Below are 26,969 nucleotides of genomic sequence, written 5' to 3' on the forward strand. Positions count from 1 at the left end.
TGAAAAATTATCTATAAATAAAAAACTGGGATTTCCTTTTTTCTCCACAGAAAGTGTGTGAGCATCAGTCCATTCTGCCAGCACATGGGATCAGGTGTGTGACTGTATTGCACTCTGAAGGACTAGCACATCCTCTCAATTTTTTAAATTATAATGCACTGTGAGTGTGCCTATCACTTTGCAAAGTACAAGGACACTTGTACAACATCTGGACCCATGTACAACAAAAGGCTAAAATTCAGGTGCTTTTGAGAGCAAACAACAAGTCAGGTCTTCAGGGCAAAGTTGGTTATTAGAAGGCTTATGGAAAAAGTTGAGCTTCAAGACATTTCTTATAGCCTCTGAGTTTCCTTCATAAAATAAATGAAGACCCAATTTTTAATTAATTTAGATATTTCAAGGATGTCAAAATTCCTGGAGTTTGTGTTCATACTGTGAATATACAATATGCATATTCCCTTGCATATTCTTGCACTCTAGTTTGAGGTTTGTTTTGCAAAAATAACCTGTTACAAATAACACTTATTAGCCACAATAGCCACTACTAACAAAAAGAACATACAGAACTGTTTTCATGCCCTATCTGGGTTTGCCCTTGTATACTCAGTGCCTTTGCTGTTACTCTCTTGATTTTAATGACATAACTTTGGTGAGTAGAGTAACTCATACACTGTTTGCGAGTAGTTAATATTTACTGATACACTTAAAATGAAAAAATGTCTACTTCTGAATGGAAAAAAAAAACCCTTCAAAATCTTTCTGATATCTCAAAATAAAACTGAGAAGTGCACAAGCCCACAGCTGTCTTCCAGGACAGATCTGGAGGGTGGCAGGCTGTTTGGTGTAAGATTTCTGGGGACCTGAAGCAACGGCTCCGCTACTGCGTCCCTGACCTCGTTCGTTTTTGGGATTTGTTGTGGGACCTGCCAGAGTGGGTAAGATGGACAAACGCTGAGGGCCTGATCGAGGCTGAGGTGCTGACCGATAGCTCCCGGCGCTGTGCGCGCCTCTTTCTTTCCCTGCAGACAAACTCCTCCGGCCGGCCAGGGAGTGCGGGGGACAGGTCGGGCTTATCCTGGAGCCGTCAGCCTGTCTGAGATCCTGAAATTCTGGAGAGAAACATCCCGGAGCTGTGAAAGGAAGCTTCCTGGGGCAGGGTGCCCGCGCTGTCCCTCTCCCACACAAGCCCCGTGGGGTCCCCATCCCCGCCGCCTCCCTCAGGCCACGGCCGGGCCCCGCGCTGCTCTCCGTGCCGCCGGGGACAGGGGAGGCGCCCCGGGGCCCGCCGGCGGCAGGGAGCGCGGCTGCCTGGCCGGGCGCCCGTTTCCCGGACTACGTTTCCCAGGGATCCGCGGCGCGGCCCCGCCCGCTGTCAGCGAGCGCTGCAGGTTGATCGCCGCGGCTGCAGATGAGCGGAGCCCGCGCGGGCGGGGGGGCGGCCGGGGCAGCGCCGCCGGGGCCGGGTCGGCGGCCGGCGCACTATGCGAGGCCGGGAGGATGGCGGTGGAAGGTAAGGGCTTCGCGTCCCCTGCCCGCCGCCCCCGGGGTCCCTCCCCTGTCTCCTCCCCCGGGCACTCACCTGCGCCGTGGCGGGGCCGCCCCGGCCCGGCCCGGTCCGGCGGGACAGCGGCGTCCGCCGGCGGGGCCGCTCTGCCGCCCGCTGCCTCGGCCTCGCCGCGGGGCATCCCCGGCCCCCGCGCACCTCGCCCGCCCGCCCGCAGCGCCGCGGCTGCCCCGGGCCAGGTGCCGTGGAGCCGGGCCGCGGCCCCCGCCCGCGGCGGGATAGGCTGCAGGGGCTGCCCGGAGGCTTCGCTCGGCAACTTCCCGCCGGGCCCGGAGGTGCCGCCTCTCCCGGCAAGGGCGGCCGACCTGCGCCGCCTCCCTCCGGAGCGGCCCCGGCCCCGCGCTCAGCCCGGGCGCCTCCCCAGCCCCGCCGGTCGCTCTCCCGCGGGCGCCGAGGCGCCGCCGTCCCTCGCTGCTGTCCGGATCCCCCGAGTGCCCCCAGAGCGCGATGCCCACGAAGCTCCAGCGTGCCCCGCATGGGCGCAGAGCTGTGCTCGGCCCCTCCTTCCCTGAGAGCGATGGAGAAGCCAAAGGGCCGTGATGCTCAGCTCTTGGGCAGCCGGGAGCTGAGAGGTGTTCACAAGGTGCCCGGCTCCTGGGAAGGTACCCCGGTAAATGAGGCGACAGCTACCAAGCCCTTGACAGGTGGATGCTTTGCTAGGTCTTCAGTAAATGCTGGGCTCCCCTTAGCCTTCTAACATGGGCTGTGTGTTCCCTTTCCATTGGGTCTTCTGGGAAGTTGGAGGAGACAGGTGTATGAGAAAAGGCAAATCTGCCTTCCTGCTGCCTGCTTCCAAGATTCACTTGGTTTTCTAGTGCTTTAGACTGAGGCAGTCTGAGCCCTGCTTTTGCACCTCATCATGCTTTATTCTGTGTCCTTGAGAAAATTTAAGAATCCTGTGTAAACCAGCCATCTGACCCCTTCTCCTGTGCTTAATTTAGTGTCTCCTGTGCTTAATTTAGTATATGACAGTATTTTTGTGTGTTCATCTTGTGACTACCATGAGTTTTGTTTCTCAGTTGTGCTGAAATCTTCAGTTCCATCAGACGCAGTTGCTTTATTGCTGGAAATCATGCTGAAGCTGTCTTTTGCTGAGTACCCAAGTGAGCAGTGTAAATGATGGTCCAGCAAAAACTTAATCGTCCTGGATGCAATGGGGAGCTTAACATCCCTGAAAACCAGCTTCCTGTGCAAATTCAAATAAAGATAAGCAAGACCACTGTGTCTCAAAAGGTGTCTGTCAACATCCCAAGTTGCTCATCCTAAGTGTAAGCCTCTCCCTAAGGCAAGCATTTCTCAGGCACAGGCTGCTTTACTGAATGGCAGTTTTGAAGACTGGAATGATACACAGAAGGAATGTAGTGGTCCTGAATAAAAGCATTACTTTGGTGGCAAAAGCCTAATGACATGAACTGGGCATGTGTGCCCGGCAGTGGGTAAGTAAGTAAATGAAATGGACTGCCATGCACCAGATGGTTCATATGCCAGCAGCAACCCCTGTTTCAGTGTGCTCACTAATGTCATCCCACTTGATTTACTTGAAGTCCTTCTCAGTCTGTTTGCTAGATCTTTTCAGGTCTGTAATAATTCCTGTCATATCTGCAGTGCCCTCCATCTGAGAATCTCTAAAAGCTTTGTAAATATTAATGAAGGAAAGCTCTGCTAAAGCTTTGGGAAGCAGTGCCTTTCCCTTCTCCTGAGATGAAATTTTTTTCTTTAACTCCTTCTTCCCATTTCCTTCCCCCAGGATGCATCCTGCTGTGGTGTGTCAGAACAGGCATTCTTGTCTCTGTGTTCTGCATTCCTCCCATTTTGTTTTTTTCTCCCTCAACTTTCTTGCCTTTGCACGATTCTGCTGCCCTCACACTAACACAGCACTATGACTATTTCAGCACAAGTAGCCATGTGGCCGTGACTGCTTTGTGTGTTTGTAGTGCATTCACATTTCAGGCCTTTTATTATCCATCATTTTGTGTTGGAGCCATGTTTCCTTGTGTGATTGTGCTTAAAAGCTTGCTTTTCTCTTAATGTACCTAGGGCCTTGTTGGAGCCCTAGGTGTGAGCTGTGTTCTGTGCCTGAGCTGTGACTTTTGGCAAGGAACATGTGGCATTACAGCTTCTGTTTGGAAAGCTGAGAGGTTACATGTTCCTCATGACTCCAGTCATCACAGCGTACAGACCCTGCTTTAGTCTAAAGTAGAGTTGCCATTGAATCTTCTAAGTAGATGGTTTTGTAGAAAAATGTCCTGGACTCAGGAAGAGCAGACAGTTGGGATTTTTTTGTTTTCTGTTTGTTTGATTTGTTTGTTTTCTTTGGAAGCATGCTTTCCTGGTTTGCAGCTTGTGATCTTGAGAACATAACCTGCTGTACAACAGTTTTGGAAGCTTGGAAATGAGGTTTAAACTGAGGTTGTCTGGCCTTGCAGTCTCTGCAGTGGTCAGCTGGGAGTCTGGCTAGGATGGACTTCCTGGGCTTTCTTTTGTAGAGTTATGCAAGGCCTTTGAGTGGTTGGGCCAACTGGCTTCTTGTGCAGACTTGGGGGTGGCTCTGGGATGCAGCTGGGGAGTGGGAAGGTGCCTGGGGCACAGGGGAGGCAGGGATTCTGCAGCACAGGGATTCTGCAGCACAGGAGTTCCTGACTGGAGCCAACATCCTGCCCCACCAGCTCCACCAGGGCCATTGTTCTATGGAAACTGCCTGTTTGTCAGCTTCAGCCATGAACCCAGAGTCTTTGTTTTGTTTTTCCTTTCAGAAATGCTCTGTATGGCTAAGGTGAAAATACTTTGTAGCTTATACTTTTTATAAAGTCTTTGAAAAATTTATTTTATCTAAAAAAATGCTGAAATCTTCCTCAAATCTGATTTTTTTAAAGCTGCCTTAGCATGGTGTGCTGGGGTTTAGCAATTTCAATACATGTCCACCTGTTTACTTAAGGAAACCATCCAAACTTTTTTACTGGGATAGCTGACTTGCATATATGAAGTAGGAATTTGGAGAATACTGCAGTTCTTCACCAGTTATGTATAATACATTATTTAGTGTCCCAAAAGAGTTTATGGAGACTGGGAGGTCCTTTGGGCTGTATAGTGCCAGTGCTTCCAGATTGATGAAAGGATTGGTGTGTGTGTATGAGGAAAGTGAGTTTGTACTCTTAATATGAGCCCGTTGAGATGGCAGCACTGCCAAGGTAAGTCTATTTTTAGACTCAACAGTTTTGACAATGTTCCTTTAAGTGTTTTTTCTCCTTCTAGTAAGAATGAAAGAACTAGGTCAGAGCCAGTAGAAAAAGGCTTTTGATCTCTGCAACAGTGTTCTTTCTTTTTTTACATTTCAGTTTGCTCTTGTGCAGCAGAGGTAAAGGGGGAAAGAGAGAAATGGTGATTTCTTCCCCCTGCAGTGTTTATTGCACAGGAAGGTGAGAGACTGACAGCACTCATCAGATGATGTCTGCATGCAGGTGATCCCACACAGTTCTGTTGGATCCCCTGCAGCTCTGATCTGTGGTGTTTTTGAGATTCCTTTGCAAAGAAAAGTGCTAATTGTCTCATGGAGTTCTTTAATGGTAAGTGTTTAATGAAATTTGGTCTAACACCTTGCTGTGGATAGGCTTTGGAAAGTGCCACATAGATTTGTTGCAGGTCTCCTCCTGGAAGTTTATGTAAACTTCCAGTCTCCTATGGCTCTTCTGTAGTGGGCTTATGCTACTGAGACCCTGGATCTTTCTATGGGATAGTGTGTTTTACTGAGAAGTGGAGCCTTGCTGACATAAAATGACAATGACTGGCCTTACCCTTTGGTAATCCTTAAGGAGACTAAGACTCAGAGGAGGTTAGGGCATTCTGTGGAATGGCATCCAGGTTGACTGCTGCAGAACTGAAGTTATTTGCAGCTTGTAACCAACTTCTATGAGAGTGATCCTGTGGATTTCAACTATGTGGTGTACCTTGGTTGAATGCCTGCAGTGCCTAGCAACTCCATGGATATTGAATGCTGCCATGTGTTTCTTCAGAGCTCATAGATGTGCTATGCTAACTCTGCCAAGAATGTCAAAGCAAGTTCAGGATCACCCAGAGGACAGCTTTGAAGCAGCTTTCAGTGTAGGTACCTATCATGCTGTTCCAGGGCGTGCCCAAAAGTGCAACTCTTCTGACAGGTATTCAGTTACTCAACTTTGCCTTATTCTACACCCACTTTGAGCTCAGACTGGATATGTCTCCATATCTGAGTTTCCAGGGAATGTGATCCAGTAGATGATGTTTCAGCACACTTACTTGCCTATGGAGCAAAGAAGTAACAAGCCCTGTGATTCAAAAATAGCACTTGCTTCTGTTATGTTTTTGGTTTCTTCAGTAATTTCTAACCACTTCTTAGCCTGAGGGATTCAGACATGTGGCTTGGAAATAGCTGCCAGCTGGAAGCAGGACTGAGAGAGACAACTCATTTCAACTCTCCAGGTGAAACAGTCACATTGGGTCATAGTAGAGGAGATGGATAACACCAATGCTGGAGGTGTATTGGACAGTAAGGCATAAGATTTGAACATCTTTGGTCTTGAGTTCTGTGTGTCACTTTCTGAACCATTTATTGCAAAAATGCATCAGCAATTATGGGATTCCAGACTGGAAGATAGATCTCTTATCCACATTCACGTGGCAGCCTCCTTGTTGGGCTGTAACATCTACCCCCTTATTTGTTGCTCAACAACAGCTCTACCTCCCACCCACCCCCACATTGTGCACGCAGCTTCATGGTTGTGTGTGCTTCTCTGCTTTGAACCACTGCTTAGAGCTTTCCAATCTCTGTTGCTCCGTTTGAAAGGGAGACTGTGAGCTGAAGTTCAGAAGGTGCACTCCATTGTGGGGATTGGAGGCCCCAGAATGAAGCTGTGGCAGCAAGAACCACCCTGCAATGGAGGGTCTTTGGGTGTATTCAGCTTGAGTGGAGGGTGGATATTATGGAAGTTATGTGATCATTTTACCCTCCCTGAATCAATGTACCAAGTATAGGCTTGATGTGACGCTTTGTTTCCTTTGAATGAAATTTGGTTGTAGGAGAGTGTTTCTGGAAACTCAGAAGTACTTTGATATCAGCCAGTTTAGATACAGCTCTGTAAGTGTTTGATCTTACCCTTTAAAGTACTTGGAAGACTTAGAAGCTCAAGGAGGACACTGATTAATATGAATTTACTTGTTGAGTACAATTGAATACCATCATAAGGTTAAAACTTGTCCAGTGGTGGTAATATGAAGGCAAATGGAAGGAGTGATGCTTTGACAGTTTGTGTGCTTTCTCCACCAAGAAGAGAATGCAAGTGGGCAAATGACAAGAGTTAGACTTTGGATGCATTTCCTAATGTACAACTGGAAAGTATTGACAAAACCTGTAGTGACATTGTAAGAGCTTATGTTTACTGCTTAAGTGGAAACTATAAAGTAGAACTTTTCTTGAGGGTTTTTGGAGGTTTTCTTTTTGTTCTTCGGTTATGTCCAAGCATGGCAGGCAACATCCAAGGAGGTTGTGTGTACCTTCGTTCCTCTTGTTTACAGCTGAGTGTGTGAGGCCAGGACAAGCTGCTCAGAGCCAGTCTCTAGTGCTTCCCAGTATTGCTGTGTCACAAGGGCTGTGGCAGGAGAACAGCAGGGACAGGCTCGGTGCAAGGTACTGCAGCTGGATGGTATTTGAGCTGCAGGCTGGTGCTGGTTGTTGAGCTGGTAAGCATGGAGAGGTTTCTGTCCAAAACATCTTCTGTGCAGGCTTGCTGGTGGGTGCAGAAATCGGTGTCTGTAGAGCACTGTAAGTTTTACTTTTGTCCATTGGTCTCTGAAAGCAATACAGCTAGTTTAATAATAATACAGCAGAGGTAGTAGAGCTGTTAAAAGGCTGCTTTTCAGTTCACTCAGTATTGAGTCTGTGTGTCTGTTGGGATACTGTGCCTGGTTTTGGAGCCAATATTCTCTGTTGTCCTGACTACAGAGAATATACCTTCTTGTGCCCTATTTTGTCTCTTGACTTGTCTCTTCTTATGTCCAGACTGTGTGATCTCTAATGCAATGCTCCTTTCAGTGAGCAAGAGATACTCAGAGTTTAAAACTGAGCAATCCTGTTGTCAGGTATTTCTCATGAAAGCTGTTGCCTTTGAGTGGATACAGGTATTTACCCTTGCAGATTAACAATTGAACAGCTCAGCCCTCAATTATCTGCTCAAAACATGCAGACAATGTAGAGGGAGTAGTTCTGGAAGGTGCCAAAGGCAAAAGAGCTAAAAAATGAAGTAATTTTTGAGGTCTTCTGAAACTGTCTGGTTGGTGCTGGTCAAAATAGCAAATAAGATCTCAAGAACTATGAGGAAAGCTCTGAACAAGGCAAAGGAGGTCTTTGTTTTTGTATCATTGCACATTGCTCTTGCATTGTGAATTCTCCCTGCAGCTTTTGCTTGCCACACCCTAAAAGAAGGAGAGGACTGGAAAAATAGGGAAAAAACAGTCAGCTGGTCACAGACATGGTGTGTTCCCTGAAGGCAGGTTACAGATACTATCATTCTTCAGCTTGGAAGAGAGATGGGCAGGTTACAAAGAATCTGATTCTTTAGCTTGGAAAAGAGATGACCGTGGAGAGAATCCTTAGGTCTTGATGAATGGTGTGGAGAAGGTGGAAAAAGGAACTAGGTCAAAAGGCAGAACAATGAAGCCATGTGGTTTTGTGCTTTAAATTAAAAAAGGAAATAGTTTTTCATATAATACAAGAGTTCCCCAAGTGCACTTTTAACCTTGGGGGTCATTCCTAATGTGCCAATGGGTCACTTCATGTATGCCCTGCTCTCAGGCTGTTCCTTAAGCAGTGGCATAAAGGGCTAAACTTCTAGTCTGACCCAGCTTGATGACTTTTATGACCAAGTCTAGCTCATCTGCTGTGTGTCCAGAACAATTCCTCTCACCACAATAATTTGATTTGCATTTAGTAGCTGAGAGGGAAATTTGGTCAGGACAATCCAGAAAGAGAGGAGATGGGGAATCAGGCACTGAGCTATAAAAATGTTAACAAGCAGGGTTATGATGCATAAGATATGTTGCTTTCCTAGTTTATAAGAACTGATACTGCTCTGGAAGAGGAACTGTGTGCCATGTCTGGTCAATGGTGTTTGAGGAAGGAGGGGCCTGACATTAGGCTGCAATTGTAGAAATGCCATCTGGAAAATACTGATTCTCCACAGCAGGCAGGGCTGGAAACACCTGTACTGAACTCTCTAAATGAGGTGAAGCATGGTCTGAGAGAGACATTCAGGAAAACCTGAAGCAGATTAGATCTACAGATGTCAGCCTTAGTGGCTTCCGCCTTGAGCAAGTTTTATGTTCCCTCACCTTTGTGAAGGATCCTCCTTCTCTCTCCAGAAGTGTCCTGTTGCAAAAGGACTACAGAAAGAGTGAAGCAGTTGCTGTGAATAGTTGCATGTTCTGTGTAGAGCATAAGGTAAACTTGGCATGAAAGAGCAGCTTCATTACCTGAAACAGTAAGAATTCACCCTAGTTTGTGCTCCTGGATGAAGCAAGAAGGTGTGCAGGGTCTGAACTTGGGCTGAAGCGAACCCTGCATTCAATTACAGAATCTAATATGCTTGCAGGGAGTATGTGATTGACAGAAATAAGAGTGTGAGGAAGACCATGTGGATTTTAGCTGGTCTTTGGTGCAGCCCTATCCATCTCTATATGATGTGCTAGCTCCTGTTCTTCAGCTGAACATTCAGGTTATTACTTCCCTCCATTCCTGCACTCATTTGCTCACCTTTGCCCTGGCTTTGTGGCTCTTTTTTTAAAAAAAAAAATTTTCTTCCCCCAGAAGGGATTTTGCTTGAGTTGATTTGCTTCTCTGCAAATAACCTAGTAAAAGCAAGAAAGAGACTTTTAATAATGCTGTTTCATAAACATAAAGAGAATTGTAATGTGCATCAATAGAAGCTTTTTCTCAGATTGTCCTCTGCATGCCCTCACTGGTGGTTTGTTGCTACACAAATCATCTGGGGTACTAGAGTGAGTAGGATACAGTGGTATGAGCAAGCAGTAGGAGGTGAAGAATTTTACTGGGGGAAGGAAAGAAGGCATTTCCAGACTCTTCAATTAAGTGTACAAGGGAAGGGATATCCTTGAACAGTAATAAAGGAGGTAACTTTTAGGCAGTTGAGTGAAAGCCAGGACTGAGAACAGAAGTCAAGTGCTAGATTTCAAACTAATTATGCTAGTGAGGATGAATAAATATATTTTCCTTTGCATTTTGTTGACTGTGCCTCATTCATGGGACAAGAAATAAAGCCCAGATCCACAGCTAAACTGCGGCCATTTCTGTGCCACATGTTCAGCAGACACCAGCTTTCATGAGCAGGGCAAAGGCAGAGATCTGTGCTGCATGTGTGGGACAATGCATCTCTGATGCCATAATAAGGACTTAACCTGTTTGTATCTGAGCTGTTCTTTGTGTGCTGGATAGGCTTGTTAGCATTTAAAAACGTTTTTTGATGTAATGTTGGCTGAGTATAGAATTGAACAGTAGCATTGTTAGGACTTGAGAAGAGGCAGTCTCAGAAATGTAGCTTGTGGTGAAGCATGACTATCCAGCTTCCTAATCACTGACTGCAAGACAAGTTTCTTCCAAGATCAGTGGAACTAATGCAGATTCATTGCACACCCAGGTGTGTTATGACTCTTTTTTATCTCTCCATTTTCTCTGCAAAATCCTTAGGGCAACAGTGGTACCTGGTTTGGAGTTTTCCTGAGTTGGTTGGTAACTGACAGTTGTAATATATGGTGAATTCTTTTCTTTGTGAGAGAAAATTATTTAAGGTCTCTGCCTCTCTATCTACCAATAGATTTTCTTTGGTTTTCGTTCATACAATTCTTATCTGTTTTAGCACCCCCTTTTCTGCAACTTTGTGGGCACTCACAATCTTGAAATCCAGACTTCCTCACTATTCAAGAGAATCTCTGTAGATGCTTGCACAAGCCTTCTTATTGACTTACTAGTTTGCAAAACAAATGACCAATTATTTTGTATTTTAATCCCTTGCTTAAATTGTTTTCTCGTGTGCAGGTGATGCATGTTACGTACTGACCTTTACTGCATTGTTCACTAAGATCCATTTTGCTCTAAGTTAATTGCATAGTTCTTTTAGTCCCCTTATGTGTCAGTATTCTCGTATTCTATACCTGTACAGGATTTGTGGTAACCTGGCCTTACTTATTCACTAGATGGGTTCATTTTTCAATGAGTCTCGTTGCTAGCATGAATTCAGGAGCTGCTTTTACCAAGTGTACTTTTATTAAAACAGAATGAGAAAATGCTTCAGAAATAATTTTGCTCTCCAGTCACCATGTCTGCTTTTTATAATGAAATCTTGTTGCTATTATAAAGGCTGAACTTGCATTACTGAGACACCAAGGTCTGTCTAGCATAGTGATGACATGCAGTCTGCCTCCTGAAGAGCAGGTGTAAAAGAAACTGTTTACAGCATTTGCTAAAGTCTGTAAGATAAGAGATGGTAAGTGGATATTGTCATATATAAAATAAATAGTTTCCAGTAGGAAAATTGTAAAAAAAGGAATAAGGAAGTTTTTTTGCTGAAGAAACTTAATTACATACCTATCCTGGTGGGATGGGGGTCTCAGAAGGCAAACTCAACCCATAGAAGAAGAGAATTTCTTATTCTGGGCTTAGTGTTTCTGTTCTGTAAAGAACTAAGGGGTCTCTTCTCTCTACACTCAAGATTTTTTTTGGCCTTCAGTCGAATTTTGAGTTTAGTTTGATTCCAGACATGAAAGTGCTGAGTTACTCATTTGGATTTCTTTATATATTTCTGTCATTGTACAAGACTTTATACCATCTTACAGCTAAAGTTTGTTAGAGAGATTTGTGAAGTGTAGTAGCTTGTCTCAGAAAACATGCTTTTTCTGTGTTCTTTTTTGGCTTTAGTTTTGTACATTTTTTAATTGTTTCTGGAGAGAGTGAATGGCTTAGAGTAGTAGTTGGCTCGATACCATGGGATAACCACCCCATTGTCCAGCTAGAGATGTTCAGGGATAGTTGTCTCAGGAATGCCATTACCTTAAGTTTTCTTGCTAATAATAATTCTGAAGAGGTAAAAAGGCAAAAGCCTGACAAGTCACAGTTAAAAATTAAAATGGTTGCTCTTCCTCTGAACACTTTATCCCCTTGGGCCTCTGTCCAGTTTCTACACCTGTGTCCCCTTTGCTCTTCCCTTCCTGCCCTCTGGATCTGGCTCTGTGTCCACTCCTTGCTGCTGGGCTGTCACCTGTCCTGCCCAGCTGTTGGGCACGTCCCACTGCTTTAACAAAGACTTGATTGTAAATTTCATATCTTGTAAGAAGCTGGGTTTTTGTTTATTTGATTAATGATTAGTAGTCATTATAACAAAAGGCTAGAAAGACGAGCAACAGGAGGGACCTGCAGGTGCAGGTGGTGTCTGTCTGCCAAGCCTTGCTGCCTGTGTCTGTCTGAGCTTTGTGTGCAGAGCTCCAGGTACAGCTCAGCAGCAGCAGCAGCAGTTTACAGTGCACTCCCCAGCTCAATACTGGCCTCCCTTTTGGCACAGCATCTTTGGAATTGCTTGGTGCTGCTTTTTGATGCTGACCAACAGAAGCAGATAGCTAGACCCTAATGTTACTTCAGTTAAATACTTTGGGATTTCAGCCTTACAGGAGGTTTGTGATAAATTCGTGTGACCTCTACTGAAGTAGAAAAGGTTCTGACTGATTTGCTGGGCTTCTTTGCTCTGTGTGAGTGCTGCTGATCTGGTGGCCATTAGACAGACAGATTTGAAGAACAGAGTGGGCAAAATCTTGAATTTACTTGCTCAGCAGGTTGCCAGCGGTATTTACTAGGTTGCAACATAAGCAGCAGATTGTATTTATGGGAAACTTTGACTGCATTTTCAGCTGGTTCCAAGTGATGTGTTGGGGGAGCTGTGCAAATTTACATTAGGTGAACAGAGGACTATATGGAGAAGTACTTCTGGTAGGCAAAAGCCAGACAGTTTCTTAAAACTAGAAGCTGATTGATGAGGCAGATGAACCATCCATAGGAGTTACAGAAACTCATTACTATGGAAGACATTTCTGCCAGACAAAGGAGTCAAAATAGTCCTAAATTTTATAGTACAAATTAAAGCCATCTTTATTTGCTGTTTTTAATCTTGTTTTTTACTATTGTAGAAATGGTAGTAACTGCTCAGGTCAGATATTTTTAAAATAATTCCATGTTTGCTAGAGATACGCAGAGCTGCTAATGAAGTATAAGCTTCTTGAAATACAACAGGGGCTTTGCAGTGCAGATCCATCTTGCTCATTTGGTCAGTGTGAGGAGGCATCTCAATCTGAGCAAGACTTTAGTGTTTTCAGTGTGAATATCTCCTCTCTGATCAACCCAGATAAAGCAGGTTGTGAGTAAAGGCAAGCAAAAAGCCTTAGGGATTCTGTCTGACTGCTCTGGACTGAAATGTAGCCACTGGAAGTGTATAGAACTCTCACTGAAAATGCTGACTGCAAAATTTGATGTGATTGGAGGTTTGATTTACTTTTGACAAAGAAATGGGCAATGATGGAAGGAGCAAGTCCAGTGAGAGCTGCTGTCCAAAGGTGTTTTTCCCTAGAAATACTTGATAAATCTTTGTGACTACTGAAATGACTGAAATGATATTTTGACCTTTTTTATAAGGTCCCTGCTATGTCCAACCTGAGTTTGTTAATGTTCAAGCTATATGGATGAACTTTTGTCTGTCCTTTTCAACAATGTGGCATTTTATGGTAGGAGTAGTAGGTGGATTGTATGGACTTACCTCTTAGCATTGTGCAGCTAGTCTGTGGAATGAATACATAAAATGGAGCTTGCAAGGTTGCCAGTATTTGACACATGAAAGTTTTGTAAGGCTTGTTAGAGCTTGGGTGGGTATCTCCTGTGCCTGCTTTTTGTCTCTGAATAGCAGAAGCTAGCATATGACTATGATGCACACAGAACAGGGCACATGAGTAAGAAGATGCTATTTTTACTCGATCACTTTTTAGAATAGAACAATTGTTATTGCATGTAACTCAAGTACTTGCCAAATACGCTTTAATGTAGCCTTAATTGATCTGCCTAAAGTTTTAAGCAGCCAGCAGTATTCCCACTGAAACACATAGTTATGAAAGGTTTGACACAGTAGGCAGCGAGTGCACAGAGGTAGTGATTGATCATAGATTTATCTGCTAAGCCTTGAGCCTACAGATGGAGAGACAAAGACTTCCCATCTGCCCATGCAAAACTGTGGATATATCAAGGCTGTGTTTTGAAGAGTGCCTTCAGGCTTTTTTCCAGACAGGATTCACAGAGTACCCTCTAGGAAAAGACAAGGCTTGCCCCAGATGCCAGTAACTTGCGATGGCTCTTTGTGACTTCTGTGTACCATCAGGCATGCTCAGACAAGCTGTCCTTGGCTGCTTGCCATCTGGGAGGCAGGCAGGCATGGGAGGAAGGTAGCTGGGGGGACAGAGCATTCTTATTGCCCTTTGAGCTCTTTTTTGAAACTGTGTGTGCACCCTGGAGAGATCTGTGTGGGTGTGGAACTGGCTCACGTGTATGGGCCAGCTTCTGCAGGGCAACAAATTAATTATCTTGCTCTGTATACATGGAAAAGACTTGAGTTTGTGTTCCACCATATATAAAAAGTACTTAGTGTATTGCTTCTAGTTTTTTAGGACAGATGTGGGGTAATTTTTCCATTTTAGATGCTCTGCTAACTATTTTTCTCACAGAGCTTTTCACTCTCATAACTTGGCAGATCTCAGCAGTCTTTTTAGATGCTGGAAAAGTGGATATTAGATTCAGCTCTACCATTCGGTTAGGAGTACAAGAGCACTTAAGTACCTTTGTTTTAAATAATAGTTTGTTTCATAAATGTAATCTTTGGATCTATGTTATTGTGTCTGCCAGCACCATTCATTATGTGCTCGTTGCTGTGCAGTCAGAGCTCTGCAGAACATCCACCCTCCTTCCTCAAAAGGAAACAAGTTCCCACCACAAAGCTTTCAATACAAGTTGAACAACAATTGTTGGGGGAGCTTGAAGAAAGATTAATCAACTGAGGTGGGGTTTCCAGCAGGGAAAGGAGAATATAAGTGATCTGAATCTGGATGAAGAGTTGTATTACTGAGATATGGATGATACATGAATATTGAGATTGTATGGAAGAATATTGGAAGAGGTTCTGTTTCAAAATCTAATGATACTGCTGATAGTGGTATTAGGCTGATACTGTGAGCTGATTTGGAGCGTGTTGATGTACTGTTAAAATTTGGGACTGATTAGGTGGAGCAGTTTGGTGGAATGAAGAGGTGCTGAGGCAGCAGGGATACTGTCAAAGGAGCAGTGTGGGAAAACGGTCTGAAAGCAGAGGGCAGGATGAGCTAGTGTTAGCCAGTACCAGGGTAAAGAGGAGTAATGGTCTGAACAATATTTTAGCCAGAAACTACTTTGTCTGGAGTAAGATTTTTTTTCCAGATGAATGCCATTAAGTCCTAAAAGAAATTTAAGATGTGTCAGCTAAGAGTCAGAGCCCCATGGGCTGTGGTGAAGTTAGTGATTTGTGATTATTTTTTAAGAGCTGTTTACTCAGTTCTATGGGATGTTAACCCTGAGTGCTGTCAGCCCACCAAGCCCCATTAGGTTTGATAGTTGGTCCTGGGTTTTGAGCTGACCATATCTAGCTAAATTTATATAAGATGTAGATTTAAGAGAATAAATTATTGACCAAACATTGAACTCTTTGGCTGCCTTTAACAAATCTTGAAAGGGAACCATTTTGGTTTGTACTGACATTTAAAAGGAGGCAAGAACTCCACCTCTCTGCCGCAAAGATAGATCTATGTATTCTGTGTGGTAACAGGAAATAACAGACCCATGCAAGGAAATATTCCTTGTTCCTATTCTCTGTGTAGCTGAGGGTTGCAGGTAGCACTAGGAGAAAATAATAGAGCTGGCTACCTAAAGATGTATTGTAACAAAGAAAGAGAAACTTGGCCAAGGGACTGAGATACTTATTCTTCTTAGGAGATAAATACCCCTAGAAAAAAGTTGGCTTTCCCCACTTCCCTCCTCCACCCTTCTATATTAGCAACTCTGGAAAAGTCCCCCAGGACAGCCTGTGTTTCTCTTAACCACTCACCTGTTTTCAATTAAAAGGCAGTGGGCATCTCTGTAATTGCTAGCAGCCTCTTCCATTTTTTCCCTTTTGTATCCTGAAGGAGCCCAGTAAAAGGCATTGCTGAAAAAGCACTAGCATTCATTACTCTTGAATGCATGATGGGCTAAGAGTCAAGCAGCATCTTGCTAAGTGACTTATTTCATTTTTAAGCCATCCAGGTGCTTATAGATTTATAAAACCATTGAAGTTGGAAAAGAGCTTTAAAATCAAGACCTGCCCTTAACCCAGTACTGACAAGTCCACCACTAAACTGTGTCCTCAAGTGCCATGTCTGCATGTTTTCTTAAATACTTTCAAGGATGTTGACTGCCCCACTTCCCTGGGCAGCCTATTCCAATGCCTGGCAACCATTTCTTCCATGAAGAAATTTTTCCTAATACCCGATCTAAACTTCCCCTAGCCCAGCTTGAGGACTTTTCCTCTGATCCTGTCCCTTGTTACCTGGGGGGGAAGAGGCCAACCCCCACCTGGCTCCAGCCTCCTCTCAGGGAGTTGTAGGGAGTGACAAGGTCCCCCCTGGGCCTCCTTTTCTCCAGGCCACACACCCCCAGTTCCCTCAGCTGCTCCTCACCTGAGCTGTGCTCCAGACCCTTCCCCAGCTCTGTTGCCCTTCTCTAGACACCCTCCAGCCCCTCAATGTCCTTCTTGTGGTGAAAGGCCCAGAACTGGGCACAGGATTTGAGGTACAGCCTCACCAGTGCTGAGTACAAGGGGGACAATCCCTGCCCTGCTCCTGCTGGCCACACTGTTTCTGATCCAGGCCAGGATGCCATTGGCCTTCTTGGCCACCTGGGCACACCCTGGCTCATGTTCAGTCACTGCTGACCAGCACCCCCAGGTCCTTTCCCAAGGGGCAGCTTTCCAGCCACTGTTCCCAGCCTGTAGGACTGCAGGGGGTTGTTGTGACCCAAGTGCAGGACCCAGCACTTGGCCTTGTTGAATCTGGCTACCACTGGCCTTGGGCCGCTGATCCAGCCTGTCCAGATCCCTCTGTAGAGCCCTCCTACCTTCCAGCAGTGGGATCAGTACTCCCAACCAACTTGGTGTCATCCGCAATCTTTCTGAGGGTACCCTTGATCCCCTCATCCAGACTGGTGATAGATATTAAATAGAACTGGCTGTGGGGAGCACCACTTGTGACCAGTCACCAGCTTGATGTAACTCCATTCACTACCACTCTCTGGGCCTGGCCACTCAGACAGGTTTTTGCCCAGTGAACAGTTCCCCAATCCAAGCCATGAAAAGCCATTTCTCTAAGAGAAGGCTGTGGACGACAGTATCAAAGTCGAAGTAGACAACATCCACAGCCTTTCCCTCATCCACCAAGTGTGTCATGTGGTTATACATAGAAGGAGGTAAGGTTAGTAATCATGCTGCCATGTTATCAAAACCTGTATCATTTGCTCCCTCTAATGCACGGTAAATTAGTGCCATAACCCAGAAGGGTCTACTTGTTGATGCCATGCCACCCTTTTCCCTAATCTCTATTGTTTGGGAGCACTGGGAAGGGAGGAGTGGCAATTCACAGGAGACTTGCTGCTGGCAGTGTTCTTCCAGGCAGTTTTAAGGCCCACTGTGCTCCCTAATTTCTCTTTGGTGAGCACTGGAACTGGGCTGACAGCCAAAATCTGCCTGCTTCTGAATGTTGCTGTAGTGTGTTGGGGTTTCAAAGGTGTCTCTAGGAGTCTTTCTATTCAGCTCGGGAAGATCCTGGCAGAAAACAGTTGGAGGAATTTTTATGGATTGCATTCGATACCAAATGTCTTTTCACTGCTGATCAGCCCTTGCTGGAGCAGGGTGTGGTGGGAGGGGAATACTTTTACAGGTCGGTTATGATACATTTTTTTGTACTGGGGGGAATTAATTAGGTTACTAACAGAACAGTTTTTATTCTCAGTGTTCTGTGAAAATACTCAGTCTTGGTGCATCACATCTATCTTTCTGTGGTCTGGAGGACAGGCAGAGTTGTTAGTAGTTGTTTCCTTTGGGTAGGTTAATATGATCTAGAGGAGCTAGATAACAGTAGGTAGATATAATCTAGGAGAGAGAGAATTTTTTTGGTGTCTTGAGGCACACTGATGTAAATATAAACCACAGAATCAAATTTCTTTTTCAGTTCCCTTAGTAGATGTTCCTGTCCTTGGCTTGCAGATGTAGGTATTGTAGTAGTTGCAGAGATCACTTACCTTTTAGAAATATTTGGATGTTTTTAAAGATCTCAAGGCAAAATGGTCAACATTTTGGCCTCTGCTTTAATTCTGTACCAAGGAACTCTTGTTATTTAGGCTGAAAGTTTTCAGTTAAGACTCTAGGATTTAAGCTGAATAGATTTTCAAAAGGTGCTGAAGTTAAATAACCCTTTGCTTTCACTGGCAGCTTGAGTCAGTTTCCTGTGAGAGACCTTCAAGAGCTGATGTGTAGCTGGTAGAAACTGGTAGTTCTGATTTCTTCCCCAGCTCCCCATCCTTTGCTTCTAAGTCAAGCACGAGTAAAAGGGCAGCTTTTATTTTGGCTGTACATTGTAGTTTAGGTTTCTATTCAGATCTATCAAACATTGCACCACAGTATCTGAGCAAAGTTCTTTTGTACACAGGGCAAGTTGGGACCATTAATTACAAGTAGTGCTAAAAGTAGCCCAGTTATGCAGGAACATAAATGCAAAAGTCAGTCACATAAAGGGGAAGTTATCTCAGCATCCACACATTTTTAAAATCACTACTATGTGTGTGAGTGCTGAAACTGTGAAAATTTGGGCAGAAAGCAAGCTACTGCCATAGTTCTAAAAGGGCATTTCTGTTGTATGCTTTGCATTTGTTTTATTTTTTTTTCCTCTGGATGCTTTCCTTATTCTGCTGTCATTAGTCCCTCCCTCATTATATACTCCCAGGGAGTACAGCTCTCTTGCTTGTTAGGATGGTGTAGGTGGTAACTTGCAATGGTACAAAGGACTGAAGGAGAAATAATCATCTGGGTAAGTCATTACTCTGTGCAGAGACTGACTTGCTGATTTTTTTGTGCATGGCTTACTTATCCCACTTTCTTTAAGACCTAGAATGTTGTAGGAATTGAAAATGTAATAGAAAACCTTCAATTTGTTTGCCTAGAAAGGAAAAAAATGTATGGTTGGATGATGAGCATTTAATAAAAGCTCTAAGTTGAGGGTCTTGGATGCTCTAGTGAATCCTGCAGAGCGCAGTTCTGCATGGTAGCCTGCACTAAATCAATTTATACAGTGCTGCATTCCTCTCTTTTTCTTTCTCAAATATCTCACCTTGAATCCACATCAAAGTACAGATGGTTCATTTGCTGTGGTCTGACACAGCTCTGGTTACCGCATGGCACTTTCTCAGTACTTTGTGCTGAATGTTTGAACCATTGGGTTCTTCTTTCCTAAAGCGATGTTTCTCATATTTTTTCCCAGCTCTAAAGCAATGTTTCTCCTATTTTTTCCCAGCTATCCATTGCAATCTGAATCCAAATGGTATTGATCACCCTGTCCCCACAGAAGGCATTAACCTGCAGCTAGAAGGCGAAGGAGTTGATTCGCTGGCAGTGAAGAACACTGGTACTCCCAAAGGGCCTGAGTCAAAAGACACACCCAAGAGACAAGTGGAGCCAGAAATATCTAAGGTAGGTAGAATTGCCTTCTTATTTATTTTGATGAGTCTTTAAGAATCCAGGCTTCTTGAAGTCCTGGCTTCTGCTTGAAAAGCATTTATCATCCTGTTAAAGACATATAAAGGTGTAAAAATAGCAGTCTGAGGAAATGGGTGTTACAGAAGCAAGGTACTGCTGTGGAGTTGTAGCATACACACATCTTGGATATTGCACTATTCTGTTTTTCTCTAAAGGAAGATAATTAAAGTAATGGGATCACTCTTTTTCAGACACTGGAGACTTTTTCCAAATTACTTGGGTAACAAGCAGAATGGGCACAGAAATGTTTTTCTTGAGGGTTTTTTTTTTCTTTTTTTTTTTCTTGGGTGAGGTAAAGGAGGAGAAAAGTTCTGTGGATATATGAATATGTGGATTTTTGTATGGGTGACTGATTTTAATAATCTGCTAACTCATTTTAGGTAAAATACCAGGCCAGTTCTTCCATGTCTGATGAGACCGTGAGCAAACGTAGTTTAGAGATGAGCTCCTGAAAGCAAATGTGTCTGTTCTTACTCATAAGCTTCTGCTTCTTGTATGAGTGCAGAGGACATGACTACCAAGTGCAAGTGAATGTGTGTACTCAAGAGACTTTGGTATAGGACAGTAATTTGTCATATTAGATACATTTTTACCTGGAATCACAGAATATTCTGAGCTGGGAGGCATCCCACAAGGATCATCAAATCCAGCTCCTAAGTGGATGGCCCATACAGGGATTGAACCCACAAGCTTGGCAATACTCGCACTAGGCTCTAACCAAGGAAGCTGGTCTCAGGGTCAAAGGAAAGATAAGAGAATGTTATAAAATAATTGAGAAATATTCTTTAAAAGCCTTATCAGTATTTTTGATTCTTAAAGGCCTGACACCAGGAGTTTGGGGGTAATTTCTGCAGAGTGGAAAATTGAGTCTTTATTGAATCTGACACTTTGAGAGTTATTAGAGCAAATAAAATTAGTGTCTTTTTTCTAACAGGTTCAAAAAGGCAATAGAAATTATTTCAATGACTGAACAAATAGGAGTATTTCCTACTGCCAACAGTACAATAAATTTAAAAAATAATACACATATGATTGTGATGTATTTCACTCTTGGAATAAAATAGTAATACATGTTTTGAGTAATTTCCTTGACAATTAAGGTTTGGTATGAATTCTCCATTCTATTTTTTATCTAAAATCTCTAGTTTAAAGTTATTACAATGTAACTAGTTTCATTCTGACTTAATGCATCAAACTAGATCCTTCATTACAGGCGTTGCAGCAATTAAAAAACCCCTGCCACCTGCAATCTGTTAGGTGGCCATTTATCAACCACCTTGCTGATTTGTTATGAACCCTTGGAGAACAGGTTCATGGTTACTAATTTGAAATACCCATTTGGTAACAAGATCACCAGATTTTGGATGGGTTTTGAGACAAAGCTCAGCAAATAAGGCATTTGCCCAGCTGTTCACAAAGGCAAGCTAACCCTGCTCATGTTTCAACATCAGCAGATAAAAATCTGCCCTGTATTGAAGGCTGAGGGGGTGTGGTAAACTTGGAAACCATACAAACTTGGGAGTGAAGAAACTAAATGGTGCAGTAGGGCTCCCAATTGAGAATGGGCTTGTGTGTAGCTGACATGGAATACAGTCATATCAAATTTTCTTTGCTTGCAAGAGACTTATCCTAATGAAAAATCAGAGCAAATTACATCAGTGATTTAATGTAAGCGAGCCTGCTGTCGCTGTCTGAGCTGTGATTGTTGGACTGATGAATATAAAACAGGCTGTCCTTGCTGGAGATGGCTGGGGAAGAGGGGAAGTGTGGTGCTCTCAAAGTACTGAAATCCAGTATTTGTTTTCCACATGTGATTGCAGTAGCTTTATTTAGAAAACTGGGCATGATTCAGATTTAAAAACAAACAAACAAACCGATTTTTTGCTTAATGGAATAAGCTTAACATAGTAACATCAAACAAATGGATTAGACTATTTTTCTAAAATTATTGCTGCCTTGTTAGTAACTTTGACTTTTATGTGTGCATTAATTTAGTGATGTTTTTCATCTGGATTCATGTTATAGGCTGAGGTGGCCTGTCTTTTCTGGCTTGCTCTGCCTTAAATTTAAATACTGGTTTGCTTTGTCCTCTGAAATGTGAGTATGGAGTTGGACTTCAGCTTGTGTAGCTTTAAGAGTTGAATTAAGCTGCCATTAGGAAACTTCATCCATACAATCATATATGTACAGTGGAAAGAGGAGCAGGGATTCAGGAAAGTTTTGTAAATAAAACATTGTGAACAGAGCTATTTGTTTTATATTTCCATTGCACAGTTGTTTTTAAAAGGATTTCTTTGCAGTCCTGCATATTCAAATAATATTAACACACTCATTCACAGTAGTGAGACCTGTGTTACACAAAGCAGTGCAATATATTGAATATAATTTAAGATGCCTCCTAGGCTCTTGTTCCTGCTTTCAGCTTTCTAATTTGTCATCAAGATCACTTTACAGCACTTTAAACATTTGGTTTTGCTGTCCAAAGAAATGAACAAAATCTCCTTTCTAATGAAATGTGTCCTTTCTTTTCTGTCCTCAGCAATGAAATTAAAGAACAGTAGTAACTCATGGGTTACAGACAGATTTAAAGCTCCTTTTTATGCAGCTACTGTAACGTAAATATGGGAGTACAAGTGTTTGTTTCTATATTTGGGATGCACACAACAGAAAGCGTAGCTCCAGTGAAGGATCGCTCATTTATAAGTTCCTGATGAATATGGAATTTAATATTTATAGGCTGACTGAGGTAAAATTATAATGGAAAATGGAACAATGCTCTTAGTCTCCCTCAGGTGGTTCCCTAAGGAACCACCTTGTTACAAATATGAGCAAGTCCAAAACTGGCAAGATTATTCATAGCTAAACTAATGTCTGTAATCTAGTCAGACTCTGATAATCTTCAGGATAGAATACAAATTAAGGAACAGATACTAACTGTAAAAATGCTTCATTTTTTATTTATATATATATATCAATATACATATTTTCTTGATCAGTAACTGATTTTTCAGCATTCCTGGTATATAAAAACAATTCAGGCAGTTGAGTGGTCACTTTCACAGAGCAGTAAAAGTCACTGGAGAAAGCAAGGATGGTTTTTAACATGCATTTAAAAATATAAATTATTTCTCTACCACCTATGTTTAAGCAATGTTATGTGTGTTTTCTGGAATTCTTATCTTTTTCGTTGAAATGTTACTTCTGGCTCTTATGTCTCATCTGTTTGGTTTCAATTCCATAGTCACAGAGTAGAATTCTGTTAAAAACAAGCTAACAAAGGTTTTGCTATAATTTTGGAATCCTGTACTTCTCTGAGTATAGGCAGCTTTTCGAAGGAGATTCAGAAAATGATCTCTTCCAGCAGTATTGACTTTTATCAAGTCCTCCCCCATGATGCACTCACAAAGCCTTGTTGATGGTGGGTGTGAGACCCAGATCTGGGCTGTTGCTCATTAGGAGGTTATTTATTCAGGGAGCTTTCTTTCGTGAGTAAGGTGTGAATACTTGGTGGCACATTTTGTCTCATTATGTGGTAGCAGCAATAGCTTTTTTTTTTTTTTTTAAGGCTTTTTAATGGCAACTACTGCTTTTAGGCTTTTTATGTTGTGTTAGCAATTGCAGGGGTTTTTTTTATTTGACTTGAGAGAAATTAACAGTCCTTTAAAATGGTCACGAAAACTATGAAAAGAAACTGGTAAAAGAAGTGAGAAGCTTTTATCTTGTCTTTTGTTGATAACTGCTATATAGACATCAGTAAACTATGTTTTGTTGCAGTGTAGCTCATTAGTTCTTTTGGTTGCTTTTGCTTTCTAAAAAAAACCCCTTTTTTAAAATTATATTGAACAGTACTGAAGGGCTGACTGAACTCAGTACCAAGAGGATAAGAATTCATCTCAGCTTACTGGGCTCAGTTCAGGACTGACTGGGGTGGAAACAGTTCCTCTGGCTCCCCTGGCAGGGATATGCTCTGCTCAGCAAGTGGGAGGGGTGGAGGGTGTCAAGTGTGTGGTGAAAAGTTGAAGCACAGAGAGTAAGGATTTTAAGTAATAAAGGTGCTACAGAATTCCTAGAAATATTAAAATTTTGTCAGTTATTTAAATAAAAAAGTCTTGGTACTGTTCTCTAACAAGAGACTAGGAAATCTTCTAGAAGAATTCTCCAGTTTTTTAATCCGTGGCTTCTGCTTCACAGTGTTTATCCCTTTTGGTCAAGCTTATCAAATGGGTTGGATGAGAAAGACAGTGTCAGGCCAGTCTGGGTGAGCCTGTAAGCAATCTGATCCCATGACAGGGGGCTAGAACTAGATGATCATTATGGTCCCTTCCAACCCAAACCATTCCATATTCCCCCCACACCCCACTTTATTTTAATCTTTTTTGCAGTTGAGAAACACCAATGCCCACTGGAGTAGGGCAATGAGGTTTTACCATTTTGAGTTGTCTTCCTATTATCTTCCTCTTGTGAGACTTCTGGTGGCCACAGGGTATGGGAAAAAGAACCAGACTGGACTGATTAAAGTTAAGAAACATTTTTCTGTTGAAATGAAGATTCAGCAAAACCCCAGCTGAGCTGTTCAGTTCCTCCAGATTTTGCTTTAAAATTGTGTGTCAGGGTGTTTGAATTACAGATCTCTGTGTGTTTCTGAGTAAGGTACTGACCTTAGATGGGGAAATGTTACTTTAGTGATAGATAATTTGCTTTTCTTAGCTTACTTTTGTGGAGAAGTAGTTAACAGATTTCCACTGTCCACATCAGACTACCAAAATGAAAGTCAATTTTTTCCCTCTCCCCACTCTGACTGTGATAGTGACAAAACACCACTTACTGCATTGGGTCTTCTTTATGACGAACAAAAATGGGCACAGAATCTCAGTGTAGAATATATCTGAAGTGGGTTTAAAAACATTTGGTAAATGTTACTATCACATAGCTGAAATAATTACACTTCAGGATAATGTGCCTTTCTAGTGTCTCATTCTCTGATTATTAGTAATACACAATAATTACTGTGCCTGCTTCTATCTTAATATTCAATGCACTTTTCATGTGTTGCACAGTTATAGCTATGCATATAAATTGGGGGCTGAAATGTTTGATGTGTATGCATCCCTTCCTCTCTCAGCCTGTCATTCACAATTGTGACCTCTGGCTGAAGCCTGAAGTTTCAGAGCCATGCTGTGAGCAAACCTCTTATGCTGAACTGTGAAACAGCAGTGCTGGGTGACTGTGCATTTCAAGCCACTGAGAGTGATATTTTGTTTATCATTCTGGGATTTCACAGGAGAGGATGAAGTGCTGAAGTAACCCTACCTGTACTGCAAAATACAGCTGCTTAGTTCAGAATCCACACTCTCACAAGAAAAGAAAAAGAAATCTCTCTCTGTTGGGGTCCTCTAAGCCAGTTTACCACAGGAGGACAAATGTCTGATTCAAAATCCCAGTATATTCTTGTTGTAGCATAATTTTTGCCATTGCTGTATCATCCATTTTTGCTATAAATAGTTTAATCTGAAGGCCTATGTTTTTACAGCAAGGTTTCTCCATTCAGCATAAAAGATCTGGTTTCTTCTGTTCATTCTGTTCACAATGATTGCATGCCAGGGGATTCTGAAAAATGTCATCTCCTCTGCTGACAGCATCCATTTGGAAGTGGGAGATCTTGACAAGTTAGTGGGTTGTGCTCTATCCAGGACAGTGAGGGAAGGGAAGGGCAGGTGGAAAGGACCATTTGTGTCCTACTCCTTTGCCCCTCATCTCAAAGTGGGACTGTTTTCCTATTGGTTTTCTCCCCACAGGAAATCAAAATAATAAACTCTGACTAATTCTTAGCTCTTAGGTGGTATAAGAAGAACAGGTGAAGTTTATTCACTAAGACACTGTTGATTGACCTTCTGAACAAAAGGCCTTTATGAAGTTCACCTATACAAGCACACTCCCTTTATGACTCAGTCCATCAGGTGATATTAGGAGAAGGAATTTGTTAGGATTTTACAGCTGGATTTTTTAACAGTTGTACTGCTACTTTCAGATACAAATCAAGGATGAAAACGTTTTGTGTAGGTGCATGCACGCAGGTGCTTGCACGTGGAGGACAGCGAGGCGTTGGCCCTGGGAAGCGCTGCCGTCTGTGACCCCGAGCTGTGCCTGCGGCTGCACAAACACTCAGCGCTGAGCTGGCTGCTGCTGCAGAGACAGTCCTTGTACAGGGCTGCCTTGAGCAGATGGTTACAAAGAGGCAGCTGAGAGAGCATAAGGAGGGAAGTGTAGTCTGATCTGGCTCCTGTTGTCCTGTGAAAACTATCAATGTGAAATTTGTGTTCTTTCCCATTGCACTAGTGTGAAAAGGAGCAGCAATTGCAGTACATATTAGCAAACATAAGCAGTAAAAAGCTGTGGTAGTGCTCTAGAAATAAGCGGGATCTTTAATACTACAGACACATGTAGATACAGACACCTTATTTAAAACAACTCTAGGGAAAAAGAAATGTAGATAAAAAGATGGAGTGGCTTTTAGAGCCTTTTTAGAGGAAAAAGCAATTCCATACAGAATGTGGATGCATATTGTACTTACAGTGCCAGTTCTGCTGCTTGCCTCATTGTGAAGCTGTTTCACAAGCCATCCAAACCCTCTGCTTCCACTTTGAAGCTACTTTAAGGGCTTTAGAAATAAAGCAGTATTATAATGACACAGCTGCCTTGTTGGGGATGGAAAAATATATAGAAAAATAATAACTCCCTGGTCAAGAAAATAATAGCATTGTGATTAAAGGGATTACAAAATGTACTATGAAAGCAATTTAGCCTTTAAAATGGAAAATGCTCCACTGCTGACACTACAGGTCTGTGAATGGTGTTCTTCACCTGAGTTATAACTCATAAATATAATATAATAAAATATTTTATTAATCTGCCTCATGTGTTTGCTGGCAGTTGCTGTAGTCACTAGAGAATCATAGAAACATTTGTTTTGGAAGCAACCATAAAGATGATACTGTTCCACCCTGGCATGGGAAGGGACACCTTTCACTGGACCAGGTTGCTCAGAGTTCCATCCAGCCTGGCCTTGAACGCTTCCAGGGATGAGGCATCCACAGCTCCTCTGGGCAACCTGTGCCAGTGCTTCACCACCCTCACAGTAAGGAATTTTTTCTAATATCTAATCTAAACCTATTGTCTTTCAGTTGGAAGCCATTCTCCCTTCTCCTGTCACTACACGTCTTTGTAAAAAGTCTCCTCCATCTTCCTTGGAAGCTCCTTTCAGGTACTGAAAGGCTGCAATTAGGTCACCCAGAGCCTTTTCTTCAGGCTGAACAATCCCAATTCTCCCAGCCTTTCCTCACAGGAGAGGTGCTCCATCCTGCTAATCATCTTGGTGACCTCCTCTGGGCTCACTTCAACTGCTCCATGTCCTTCTGGGCTGGGGACCCCAGAGCTGGAGGCTGCACTGCAGGTGGGGCCTCACTAGA

At 43.0% G+C, this 26,969-nt stretch overlaps 1 protein-coding gene across 4 annotated transcripts in view; it reads left to right on the top strand.

The window, feature by feature from the left end:
- Positions 1-1,364: 1,364 nt before the first annotated feature.
- SAMD12 (sterile alpha motif domain containing 12) overlaps positions 1,365-26,969 on the top strand; it is a 176,762-nt gene continuing 151,157 nt past the window's right edge. For all 4 annotated transcript variants that reach the window (XR_012583384.1, XR_012583382.1, XR_003382698.2 and 1 more), the window contains exons 1-2: positions 1,365-1,510; positions 19,262-19,437. Coding sequence is in view for 1 of the 4 variants with exons in the window: in XM_005479552.4 (XP_005479609.1) it covers positions 1,498-1,510; positions 19,262-19,437 (189 nt within the window). In the remaining 3 variants the exon portion in view is untranslated. The remainder of the gene's footprint in view (positions 1,511-19,261; positions 19,438-26,969) is intronic.

The sequence above is a fragment of the Zonotrichia albicollis genome, chromosome 1, assembly GCF_047830755.1.
Source record: "Zonotrichia albicollis isolate bZonAlb1 chromosome 1, bZonAlb1.hap1, whole genome shotgun sequence".
In the NCBI taxonomy this organism is placed as follows: domain Eukaryota; kingdom Metazoa; phylum Chordata; class Aves; order Passeriformes; family Passerellidae; genus Zonotrichia; species Zonotrichia albicollis.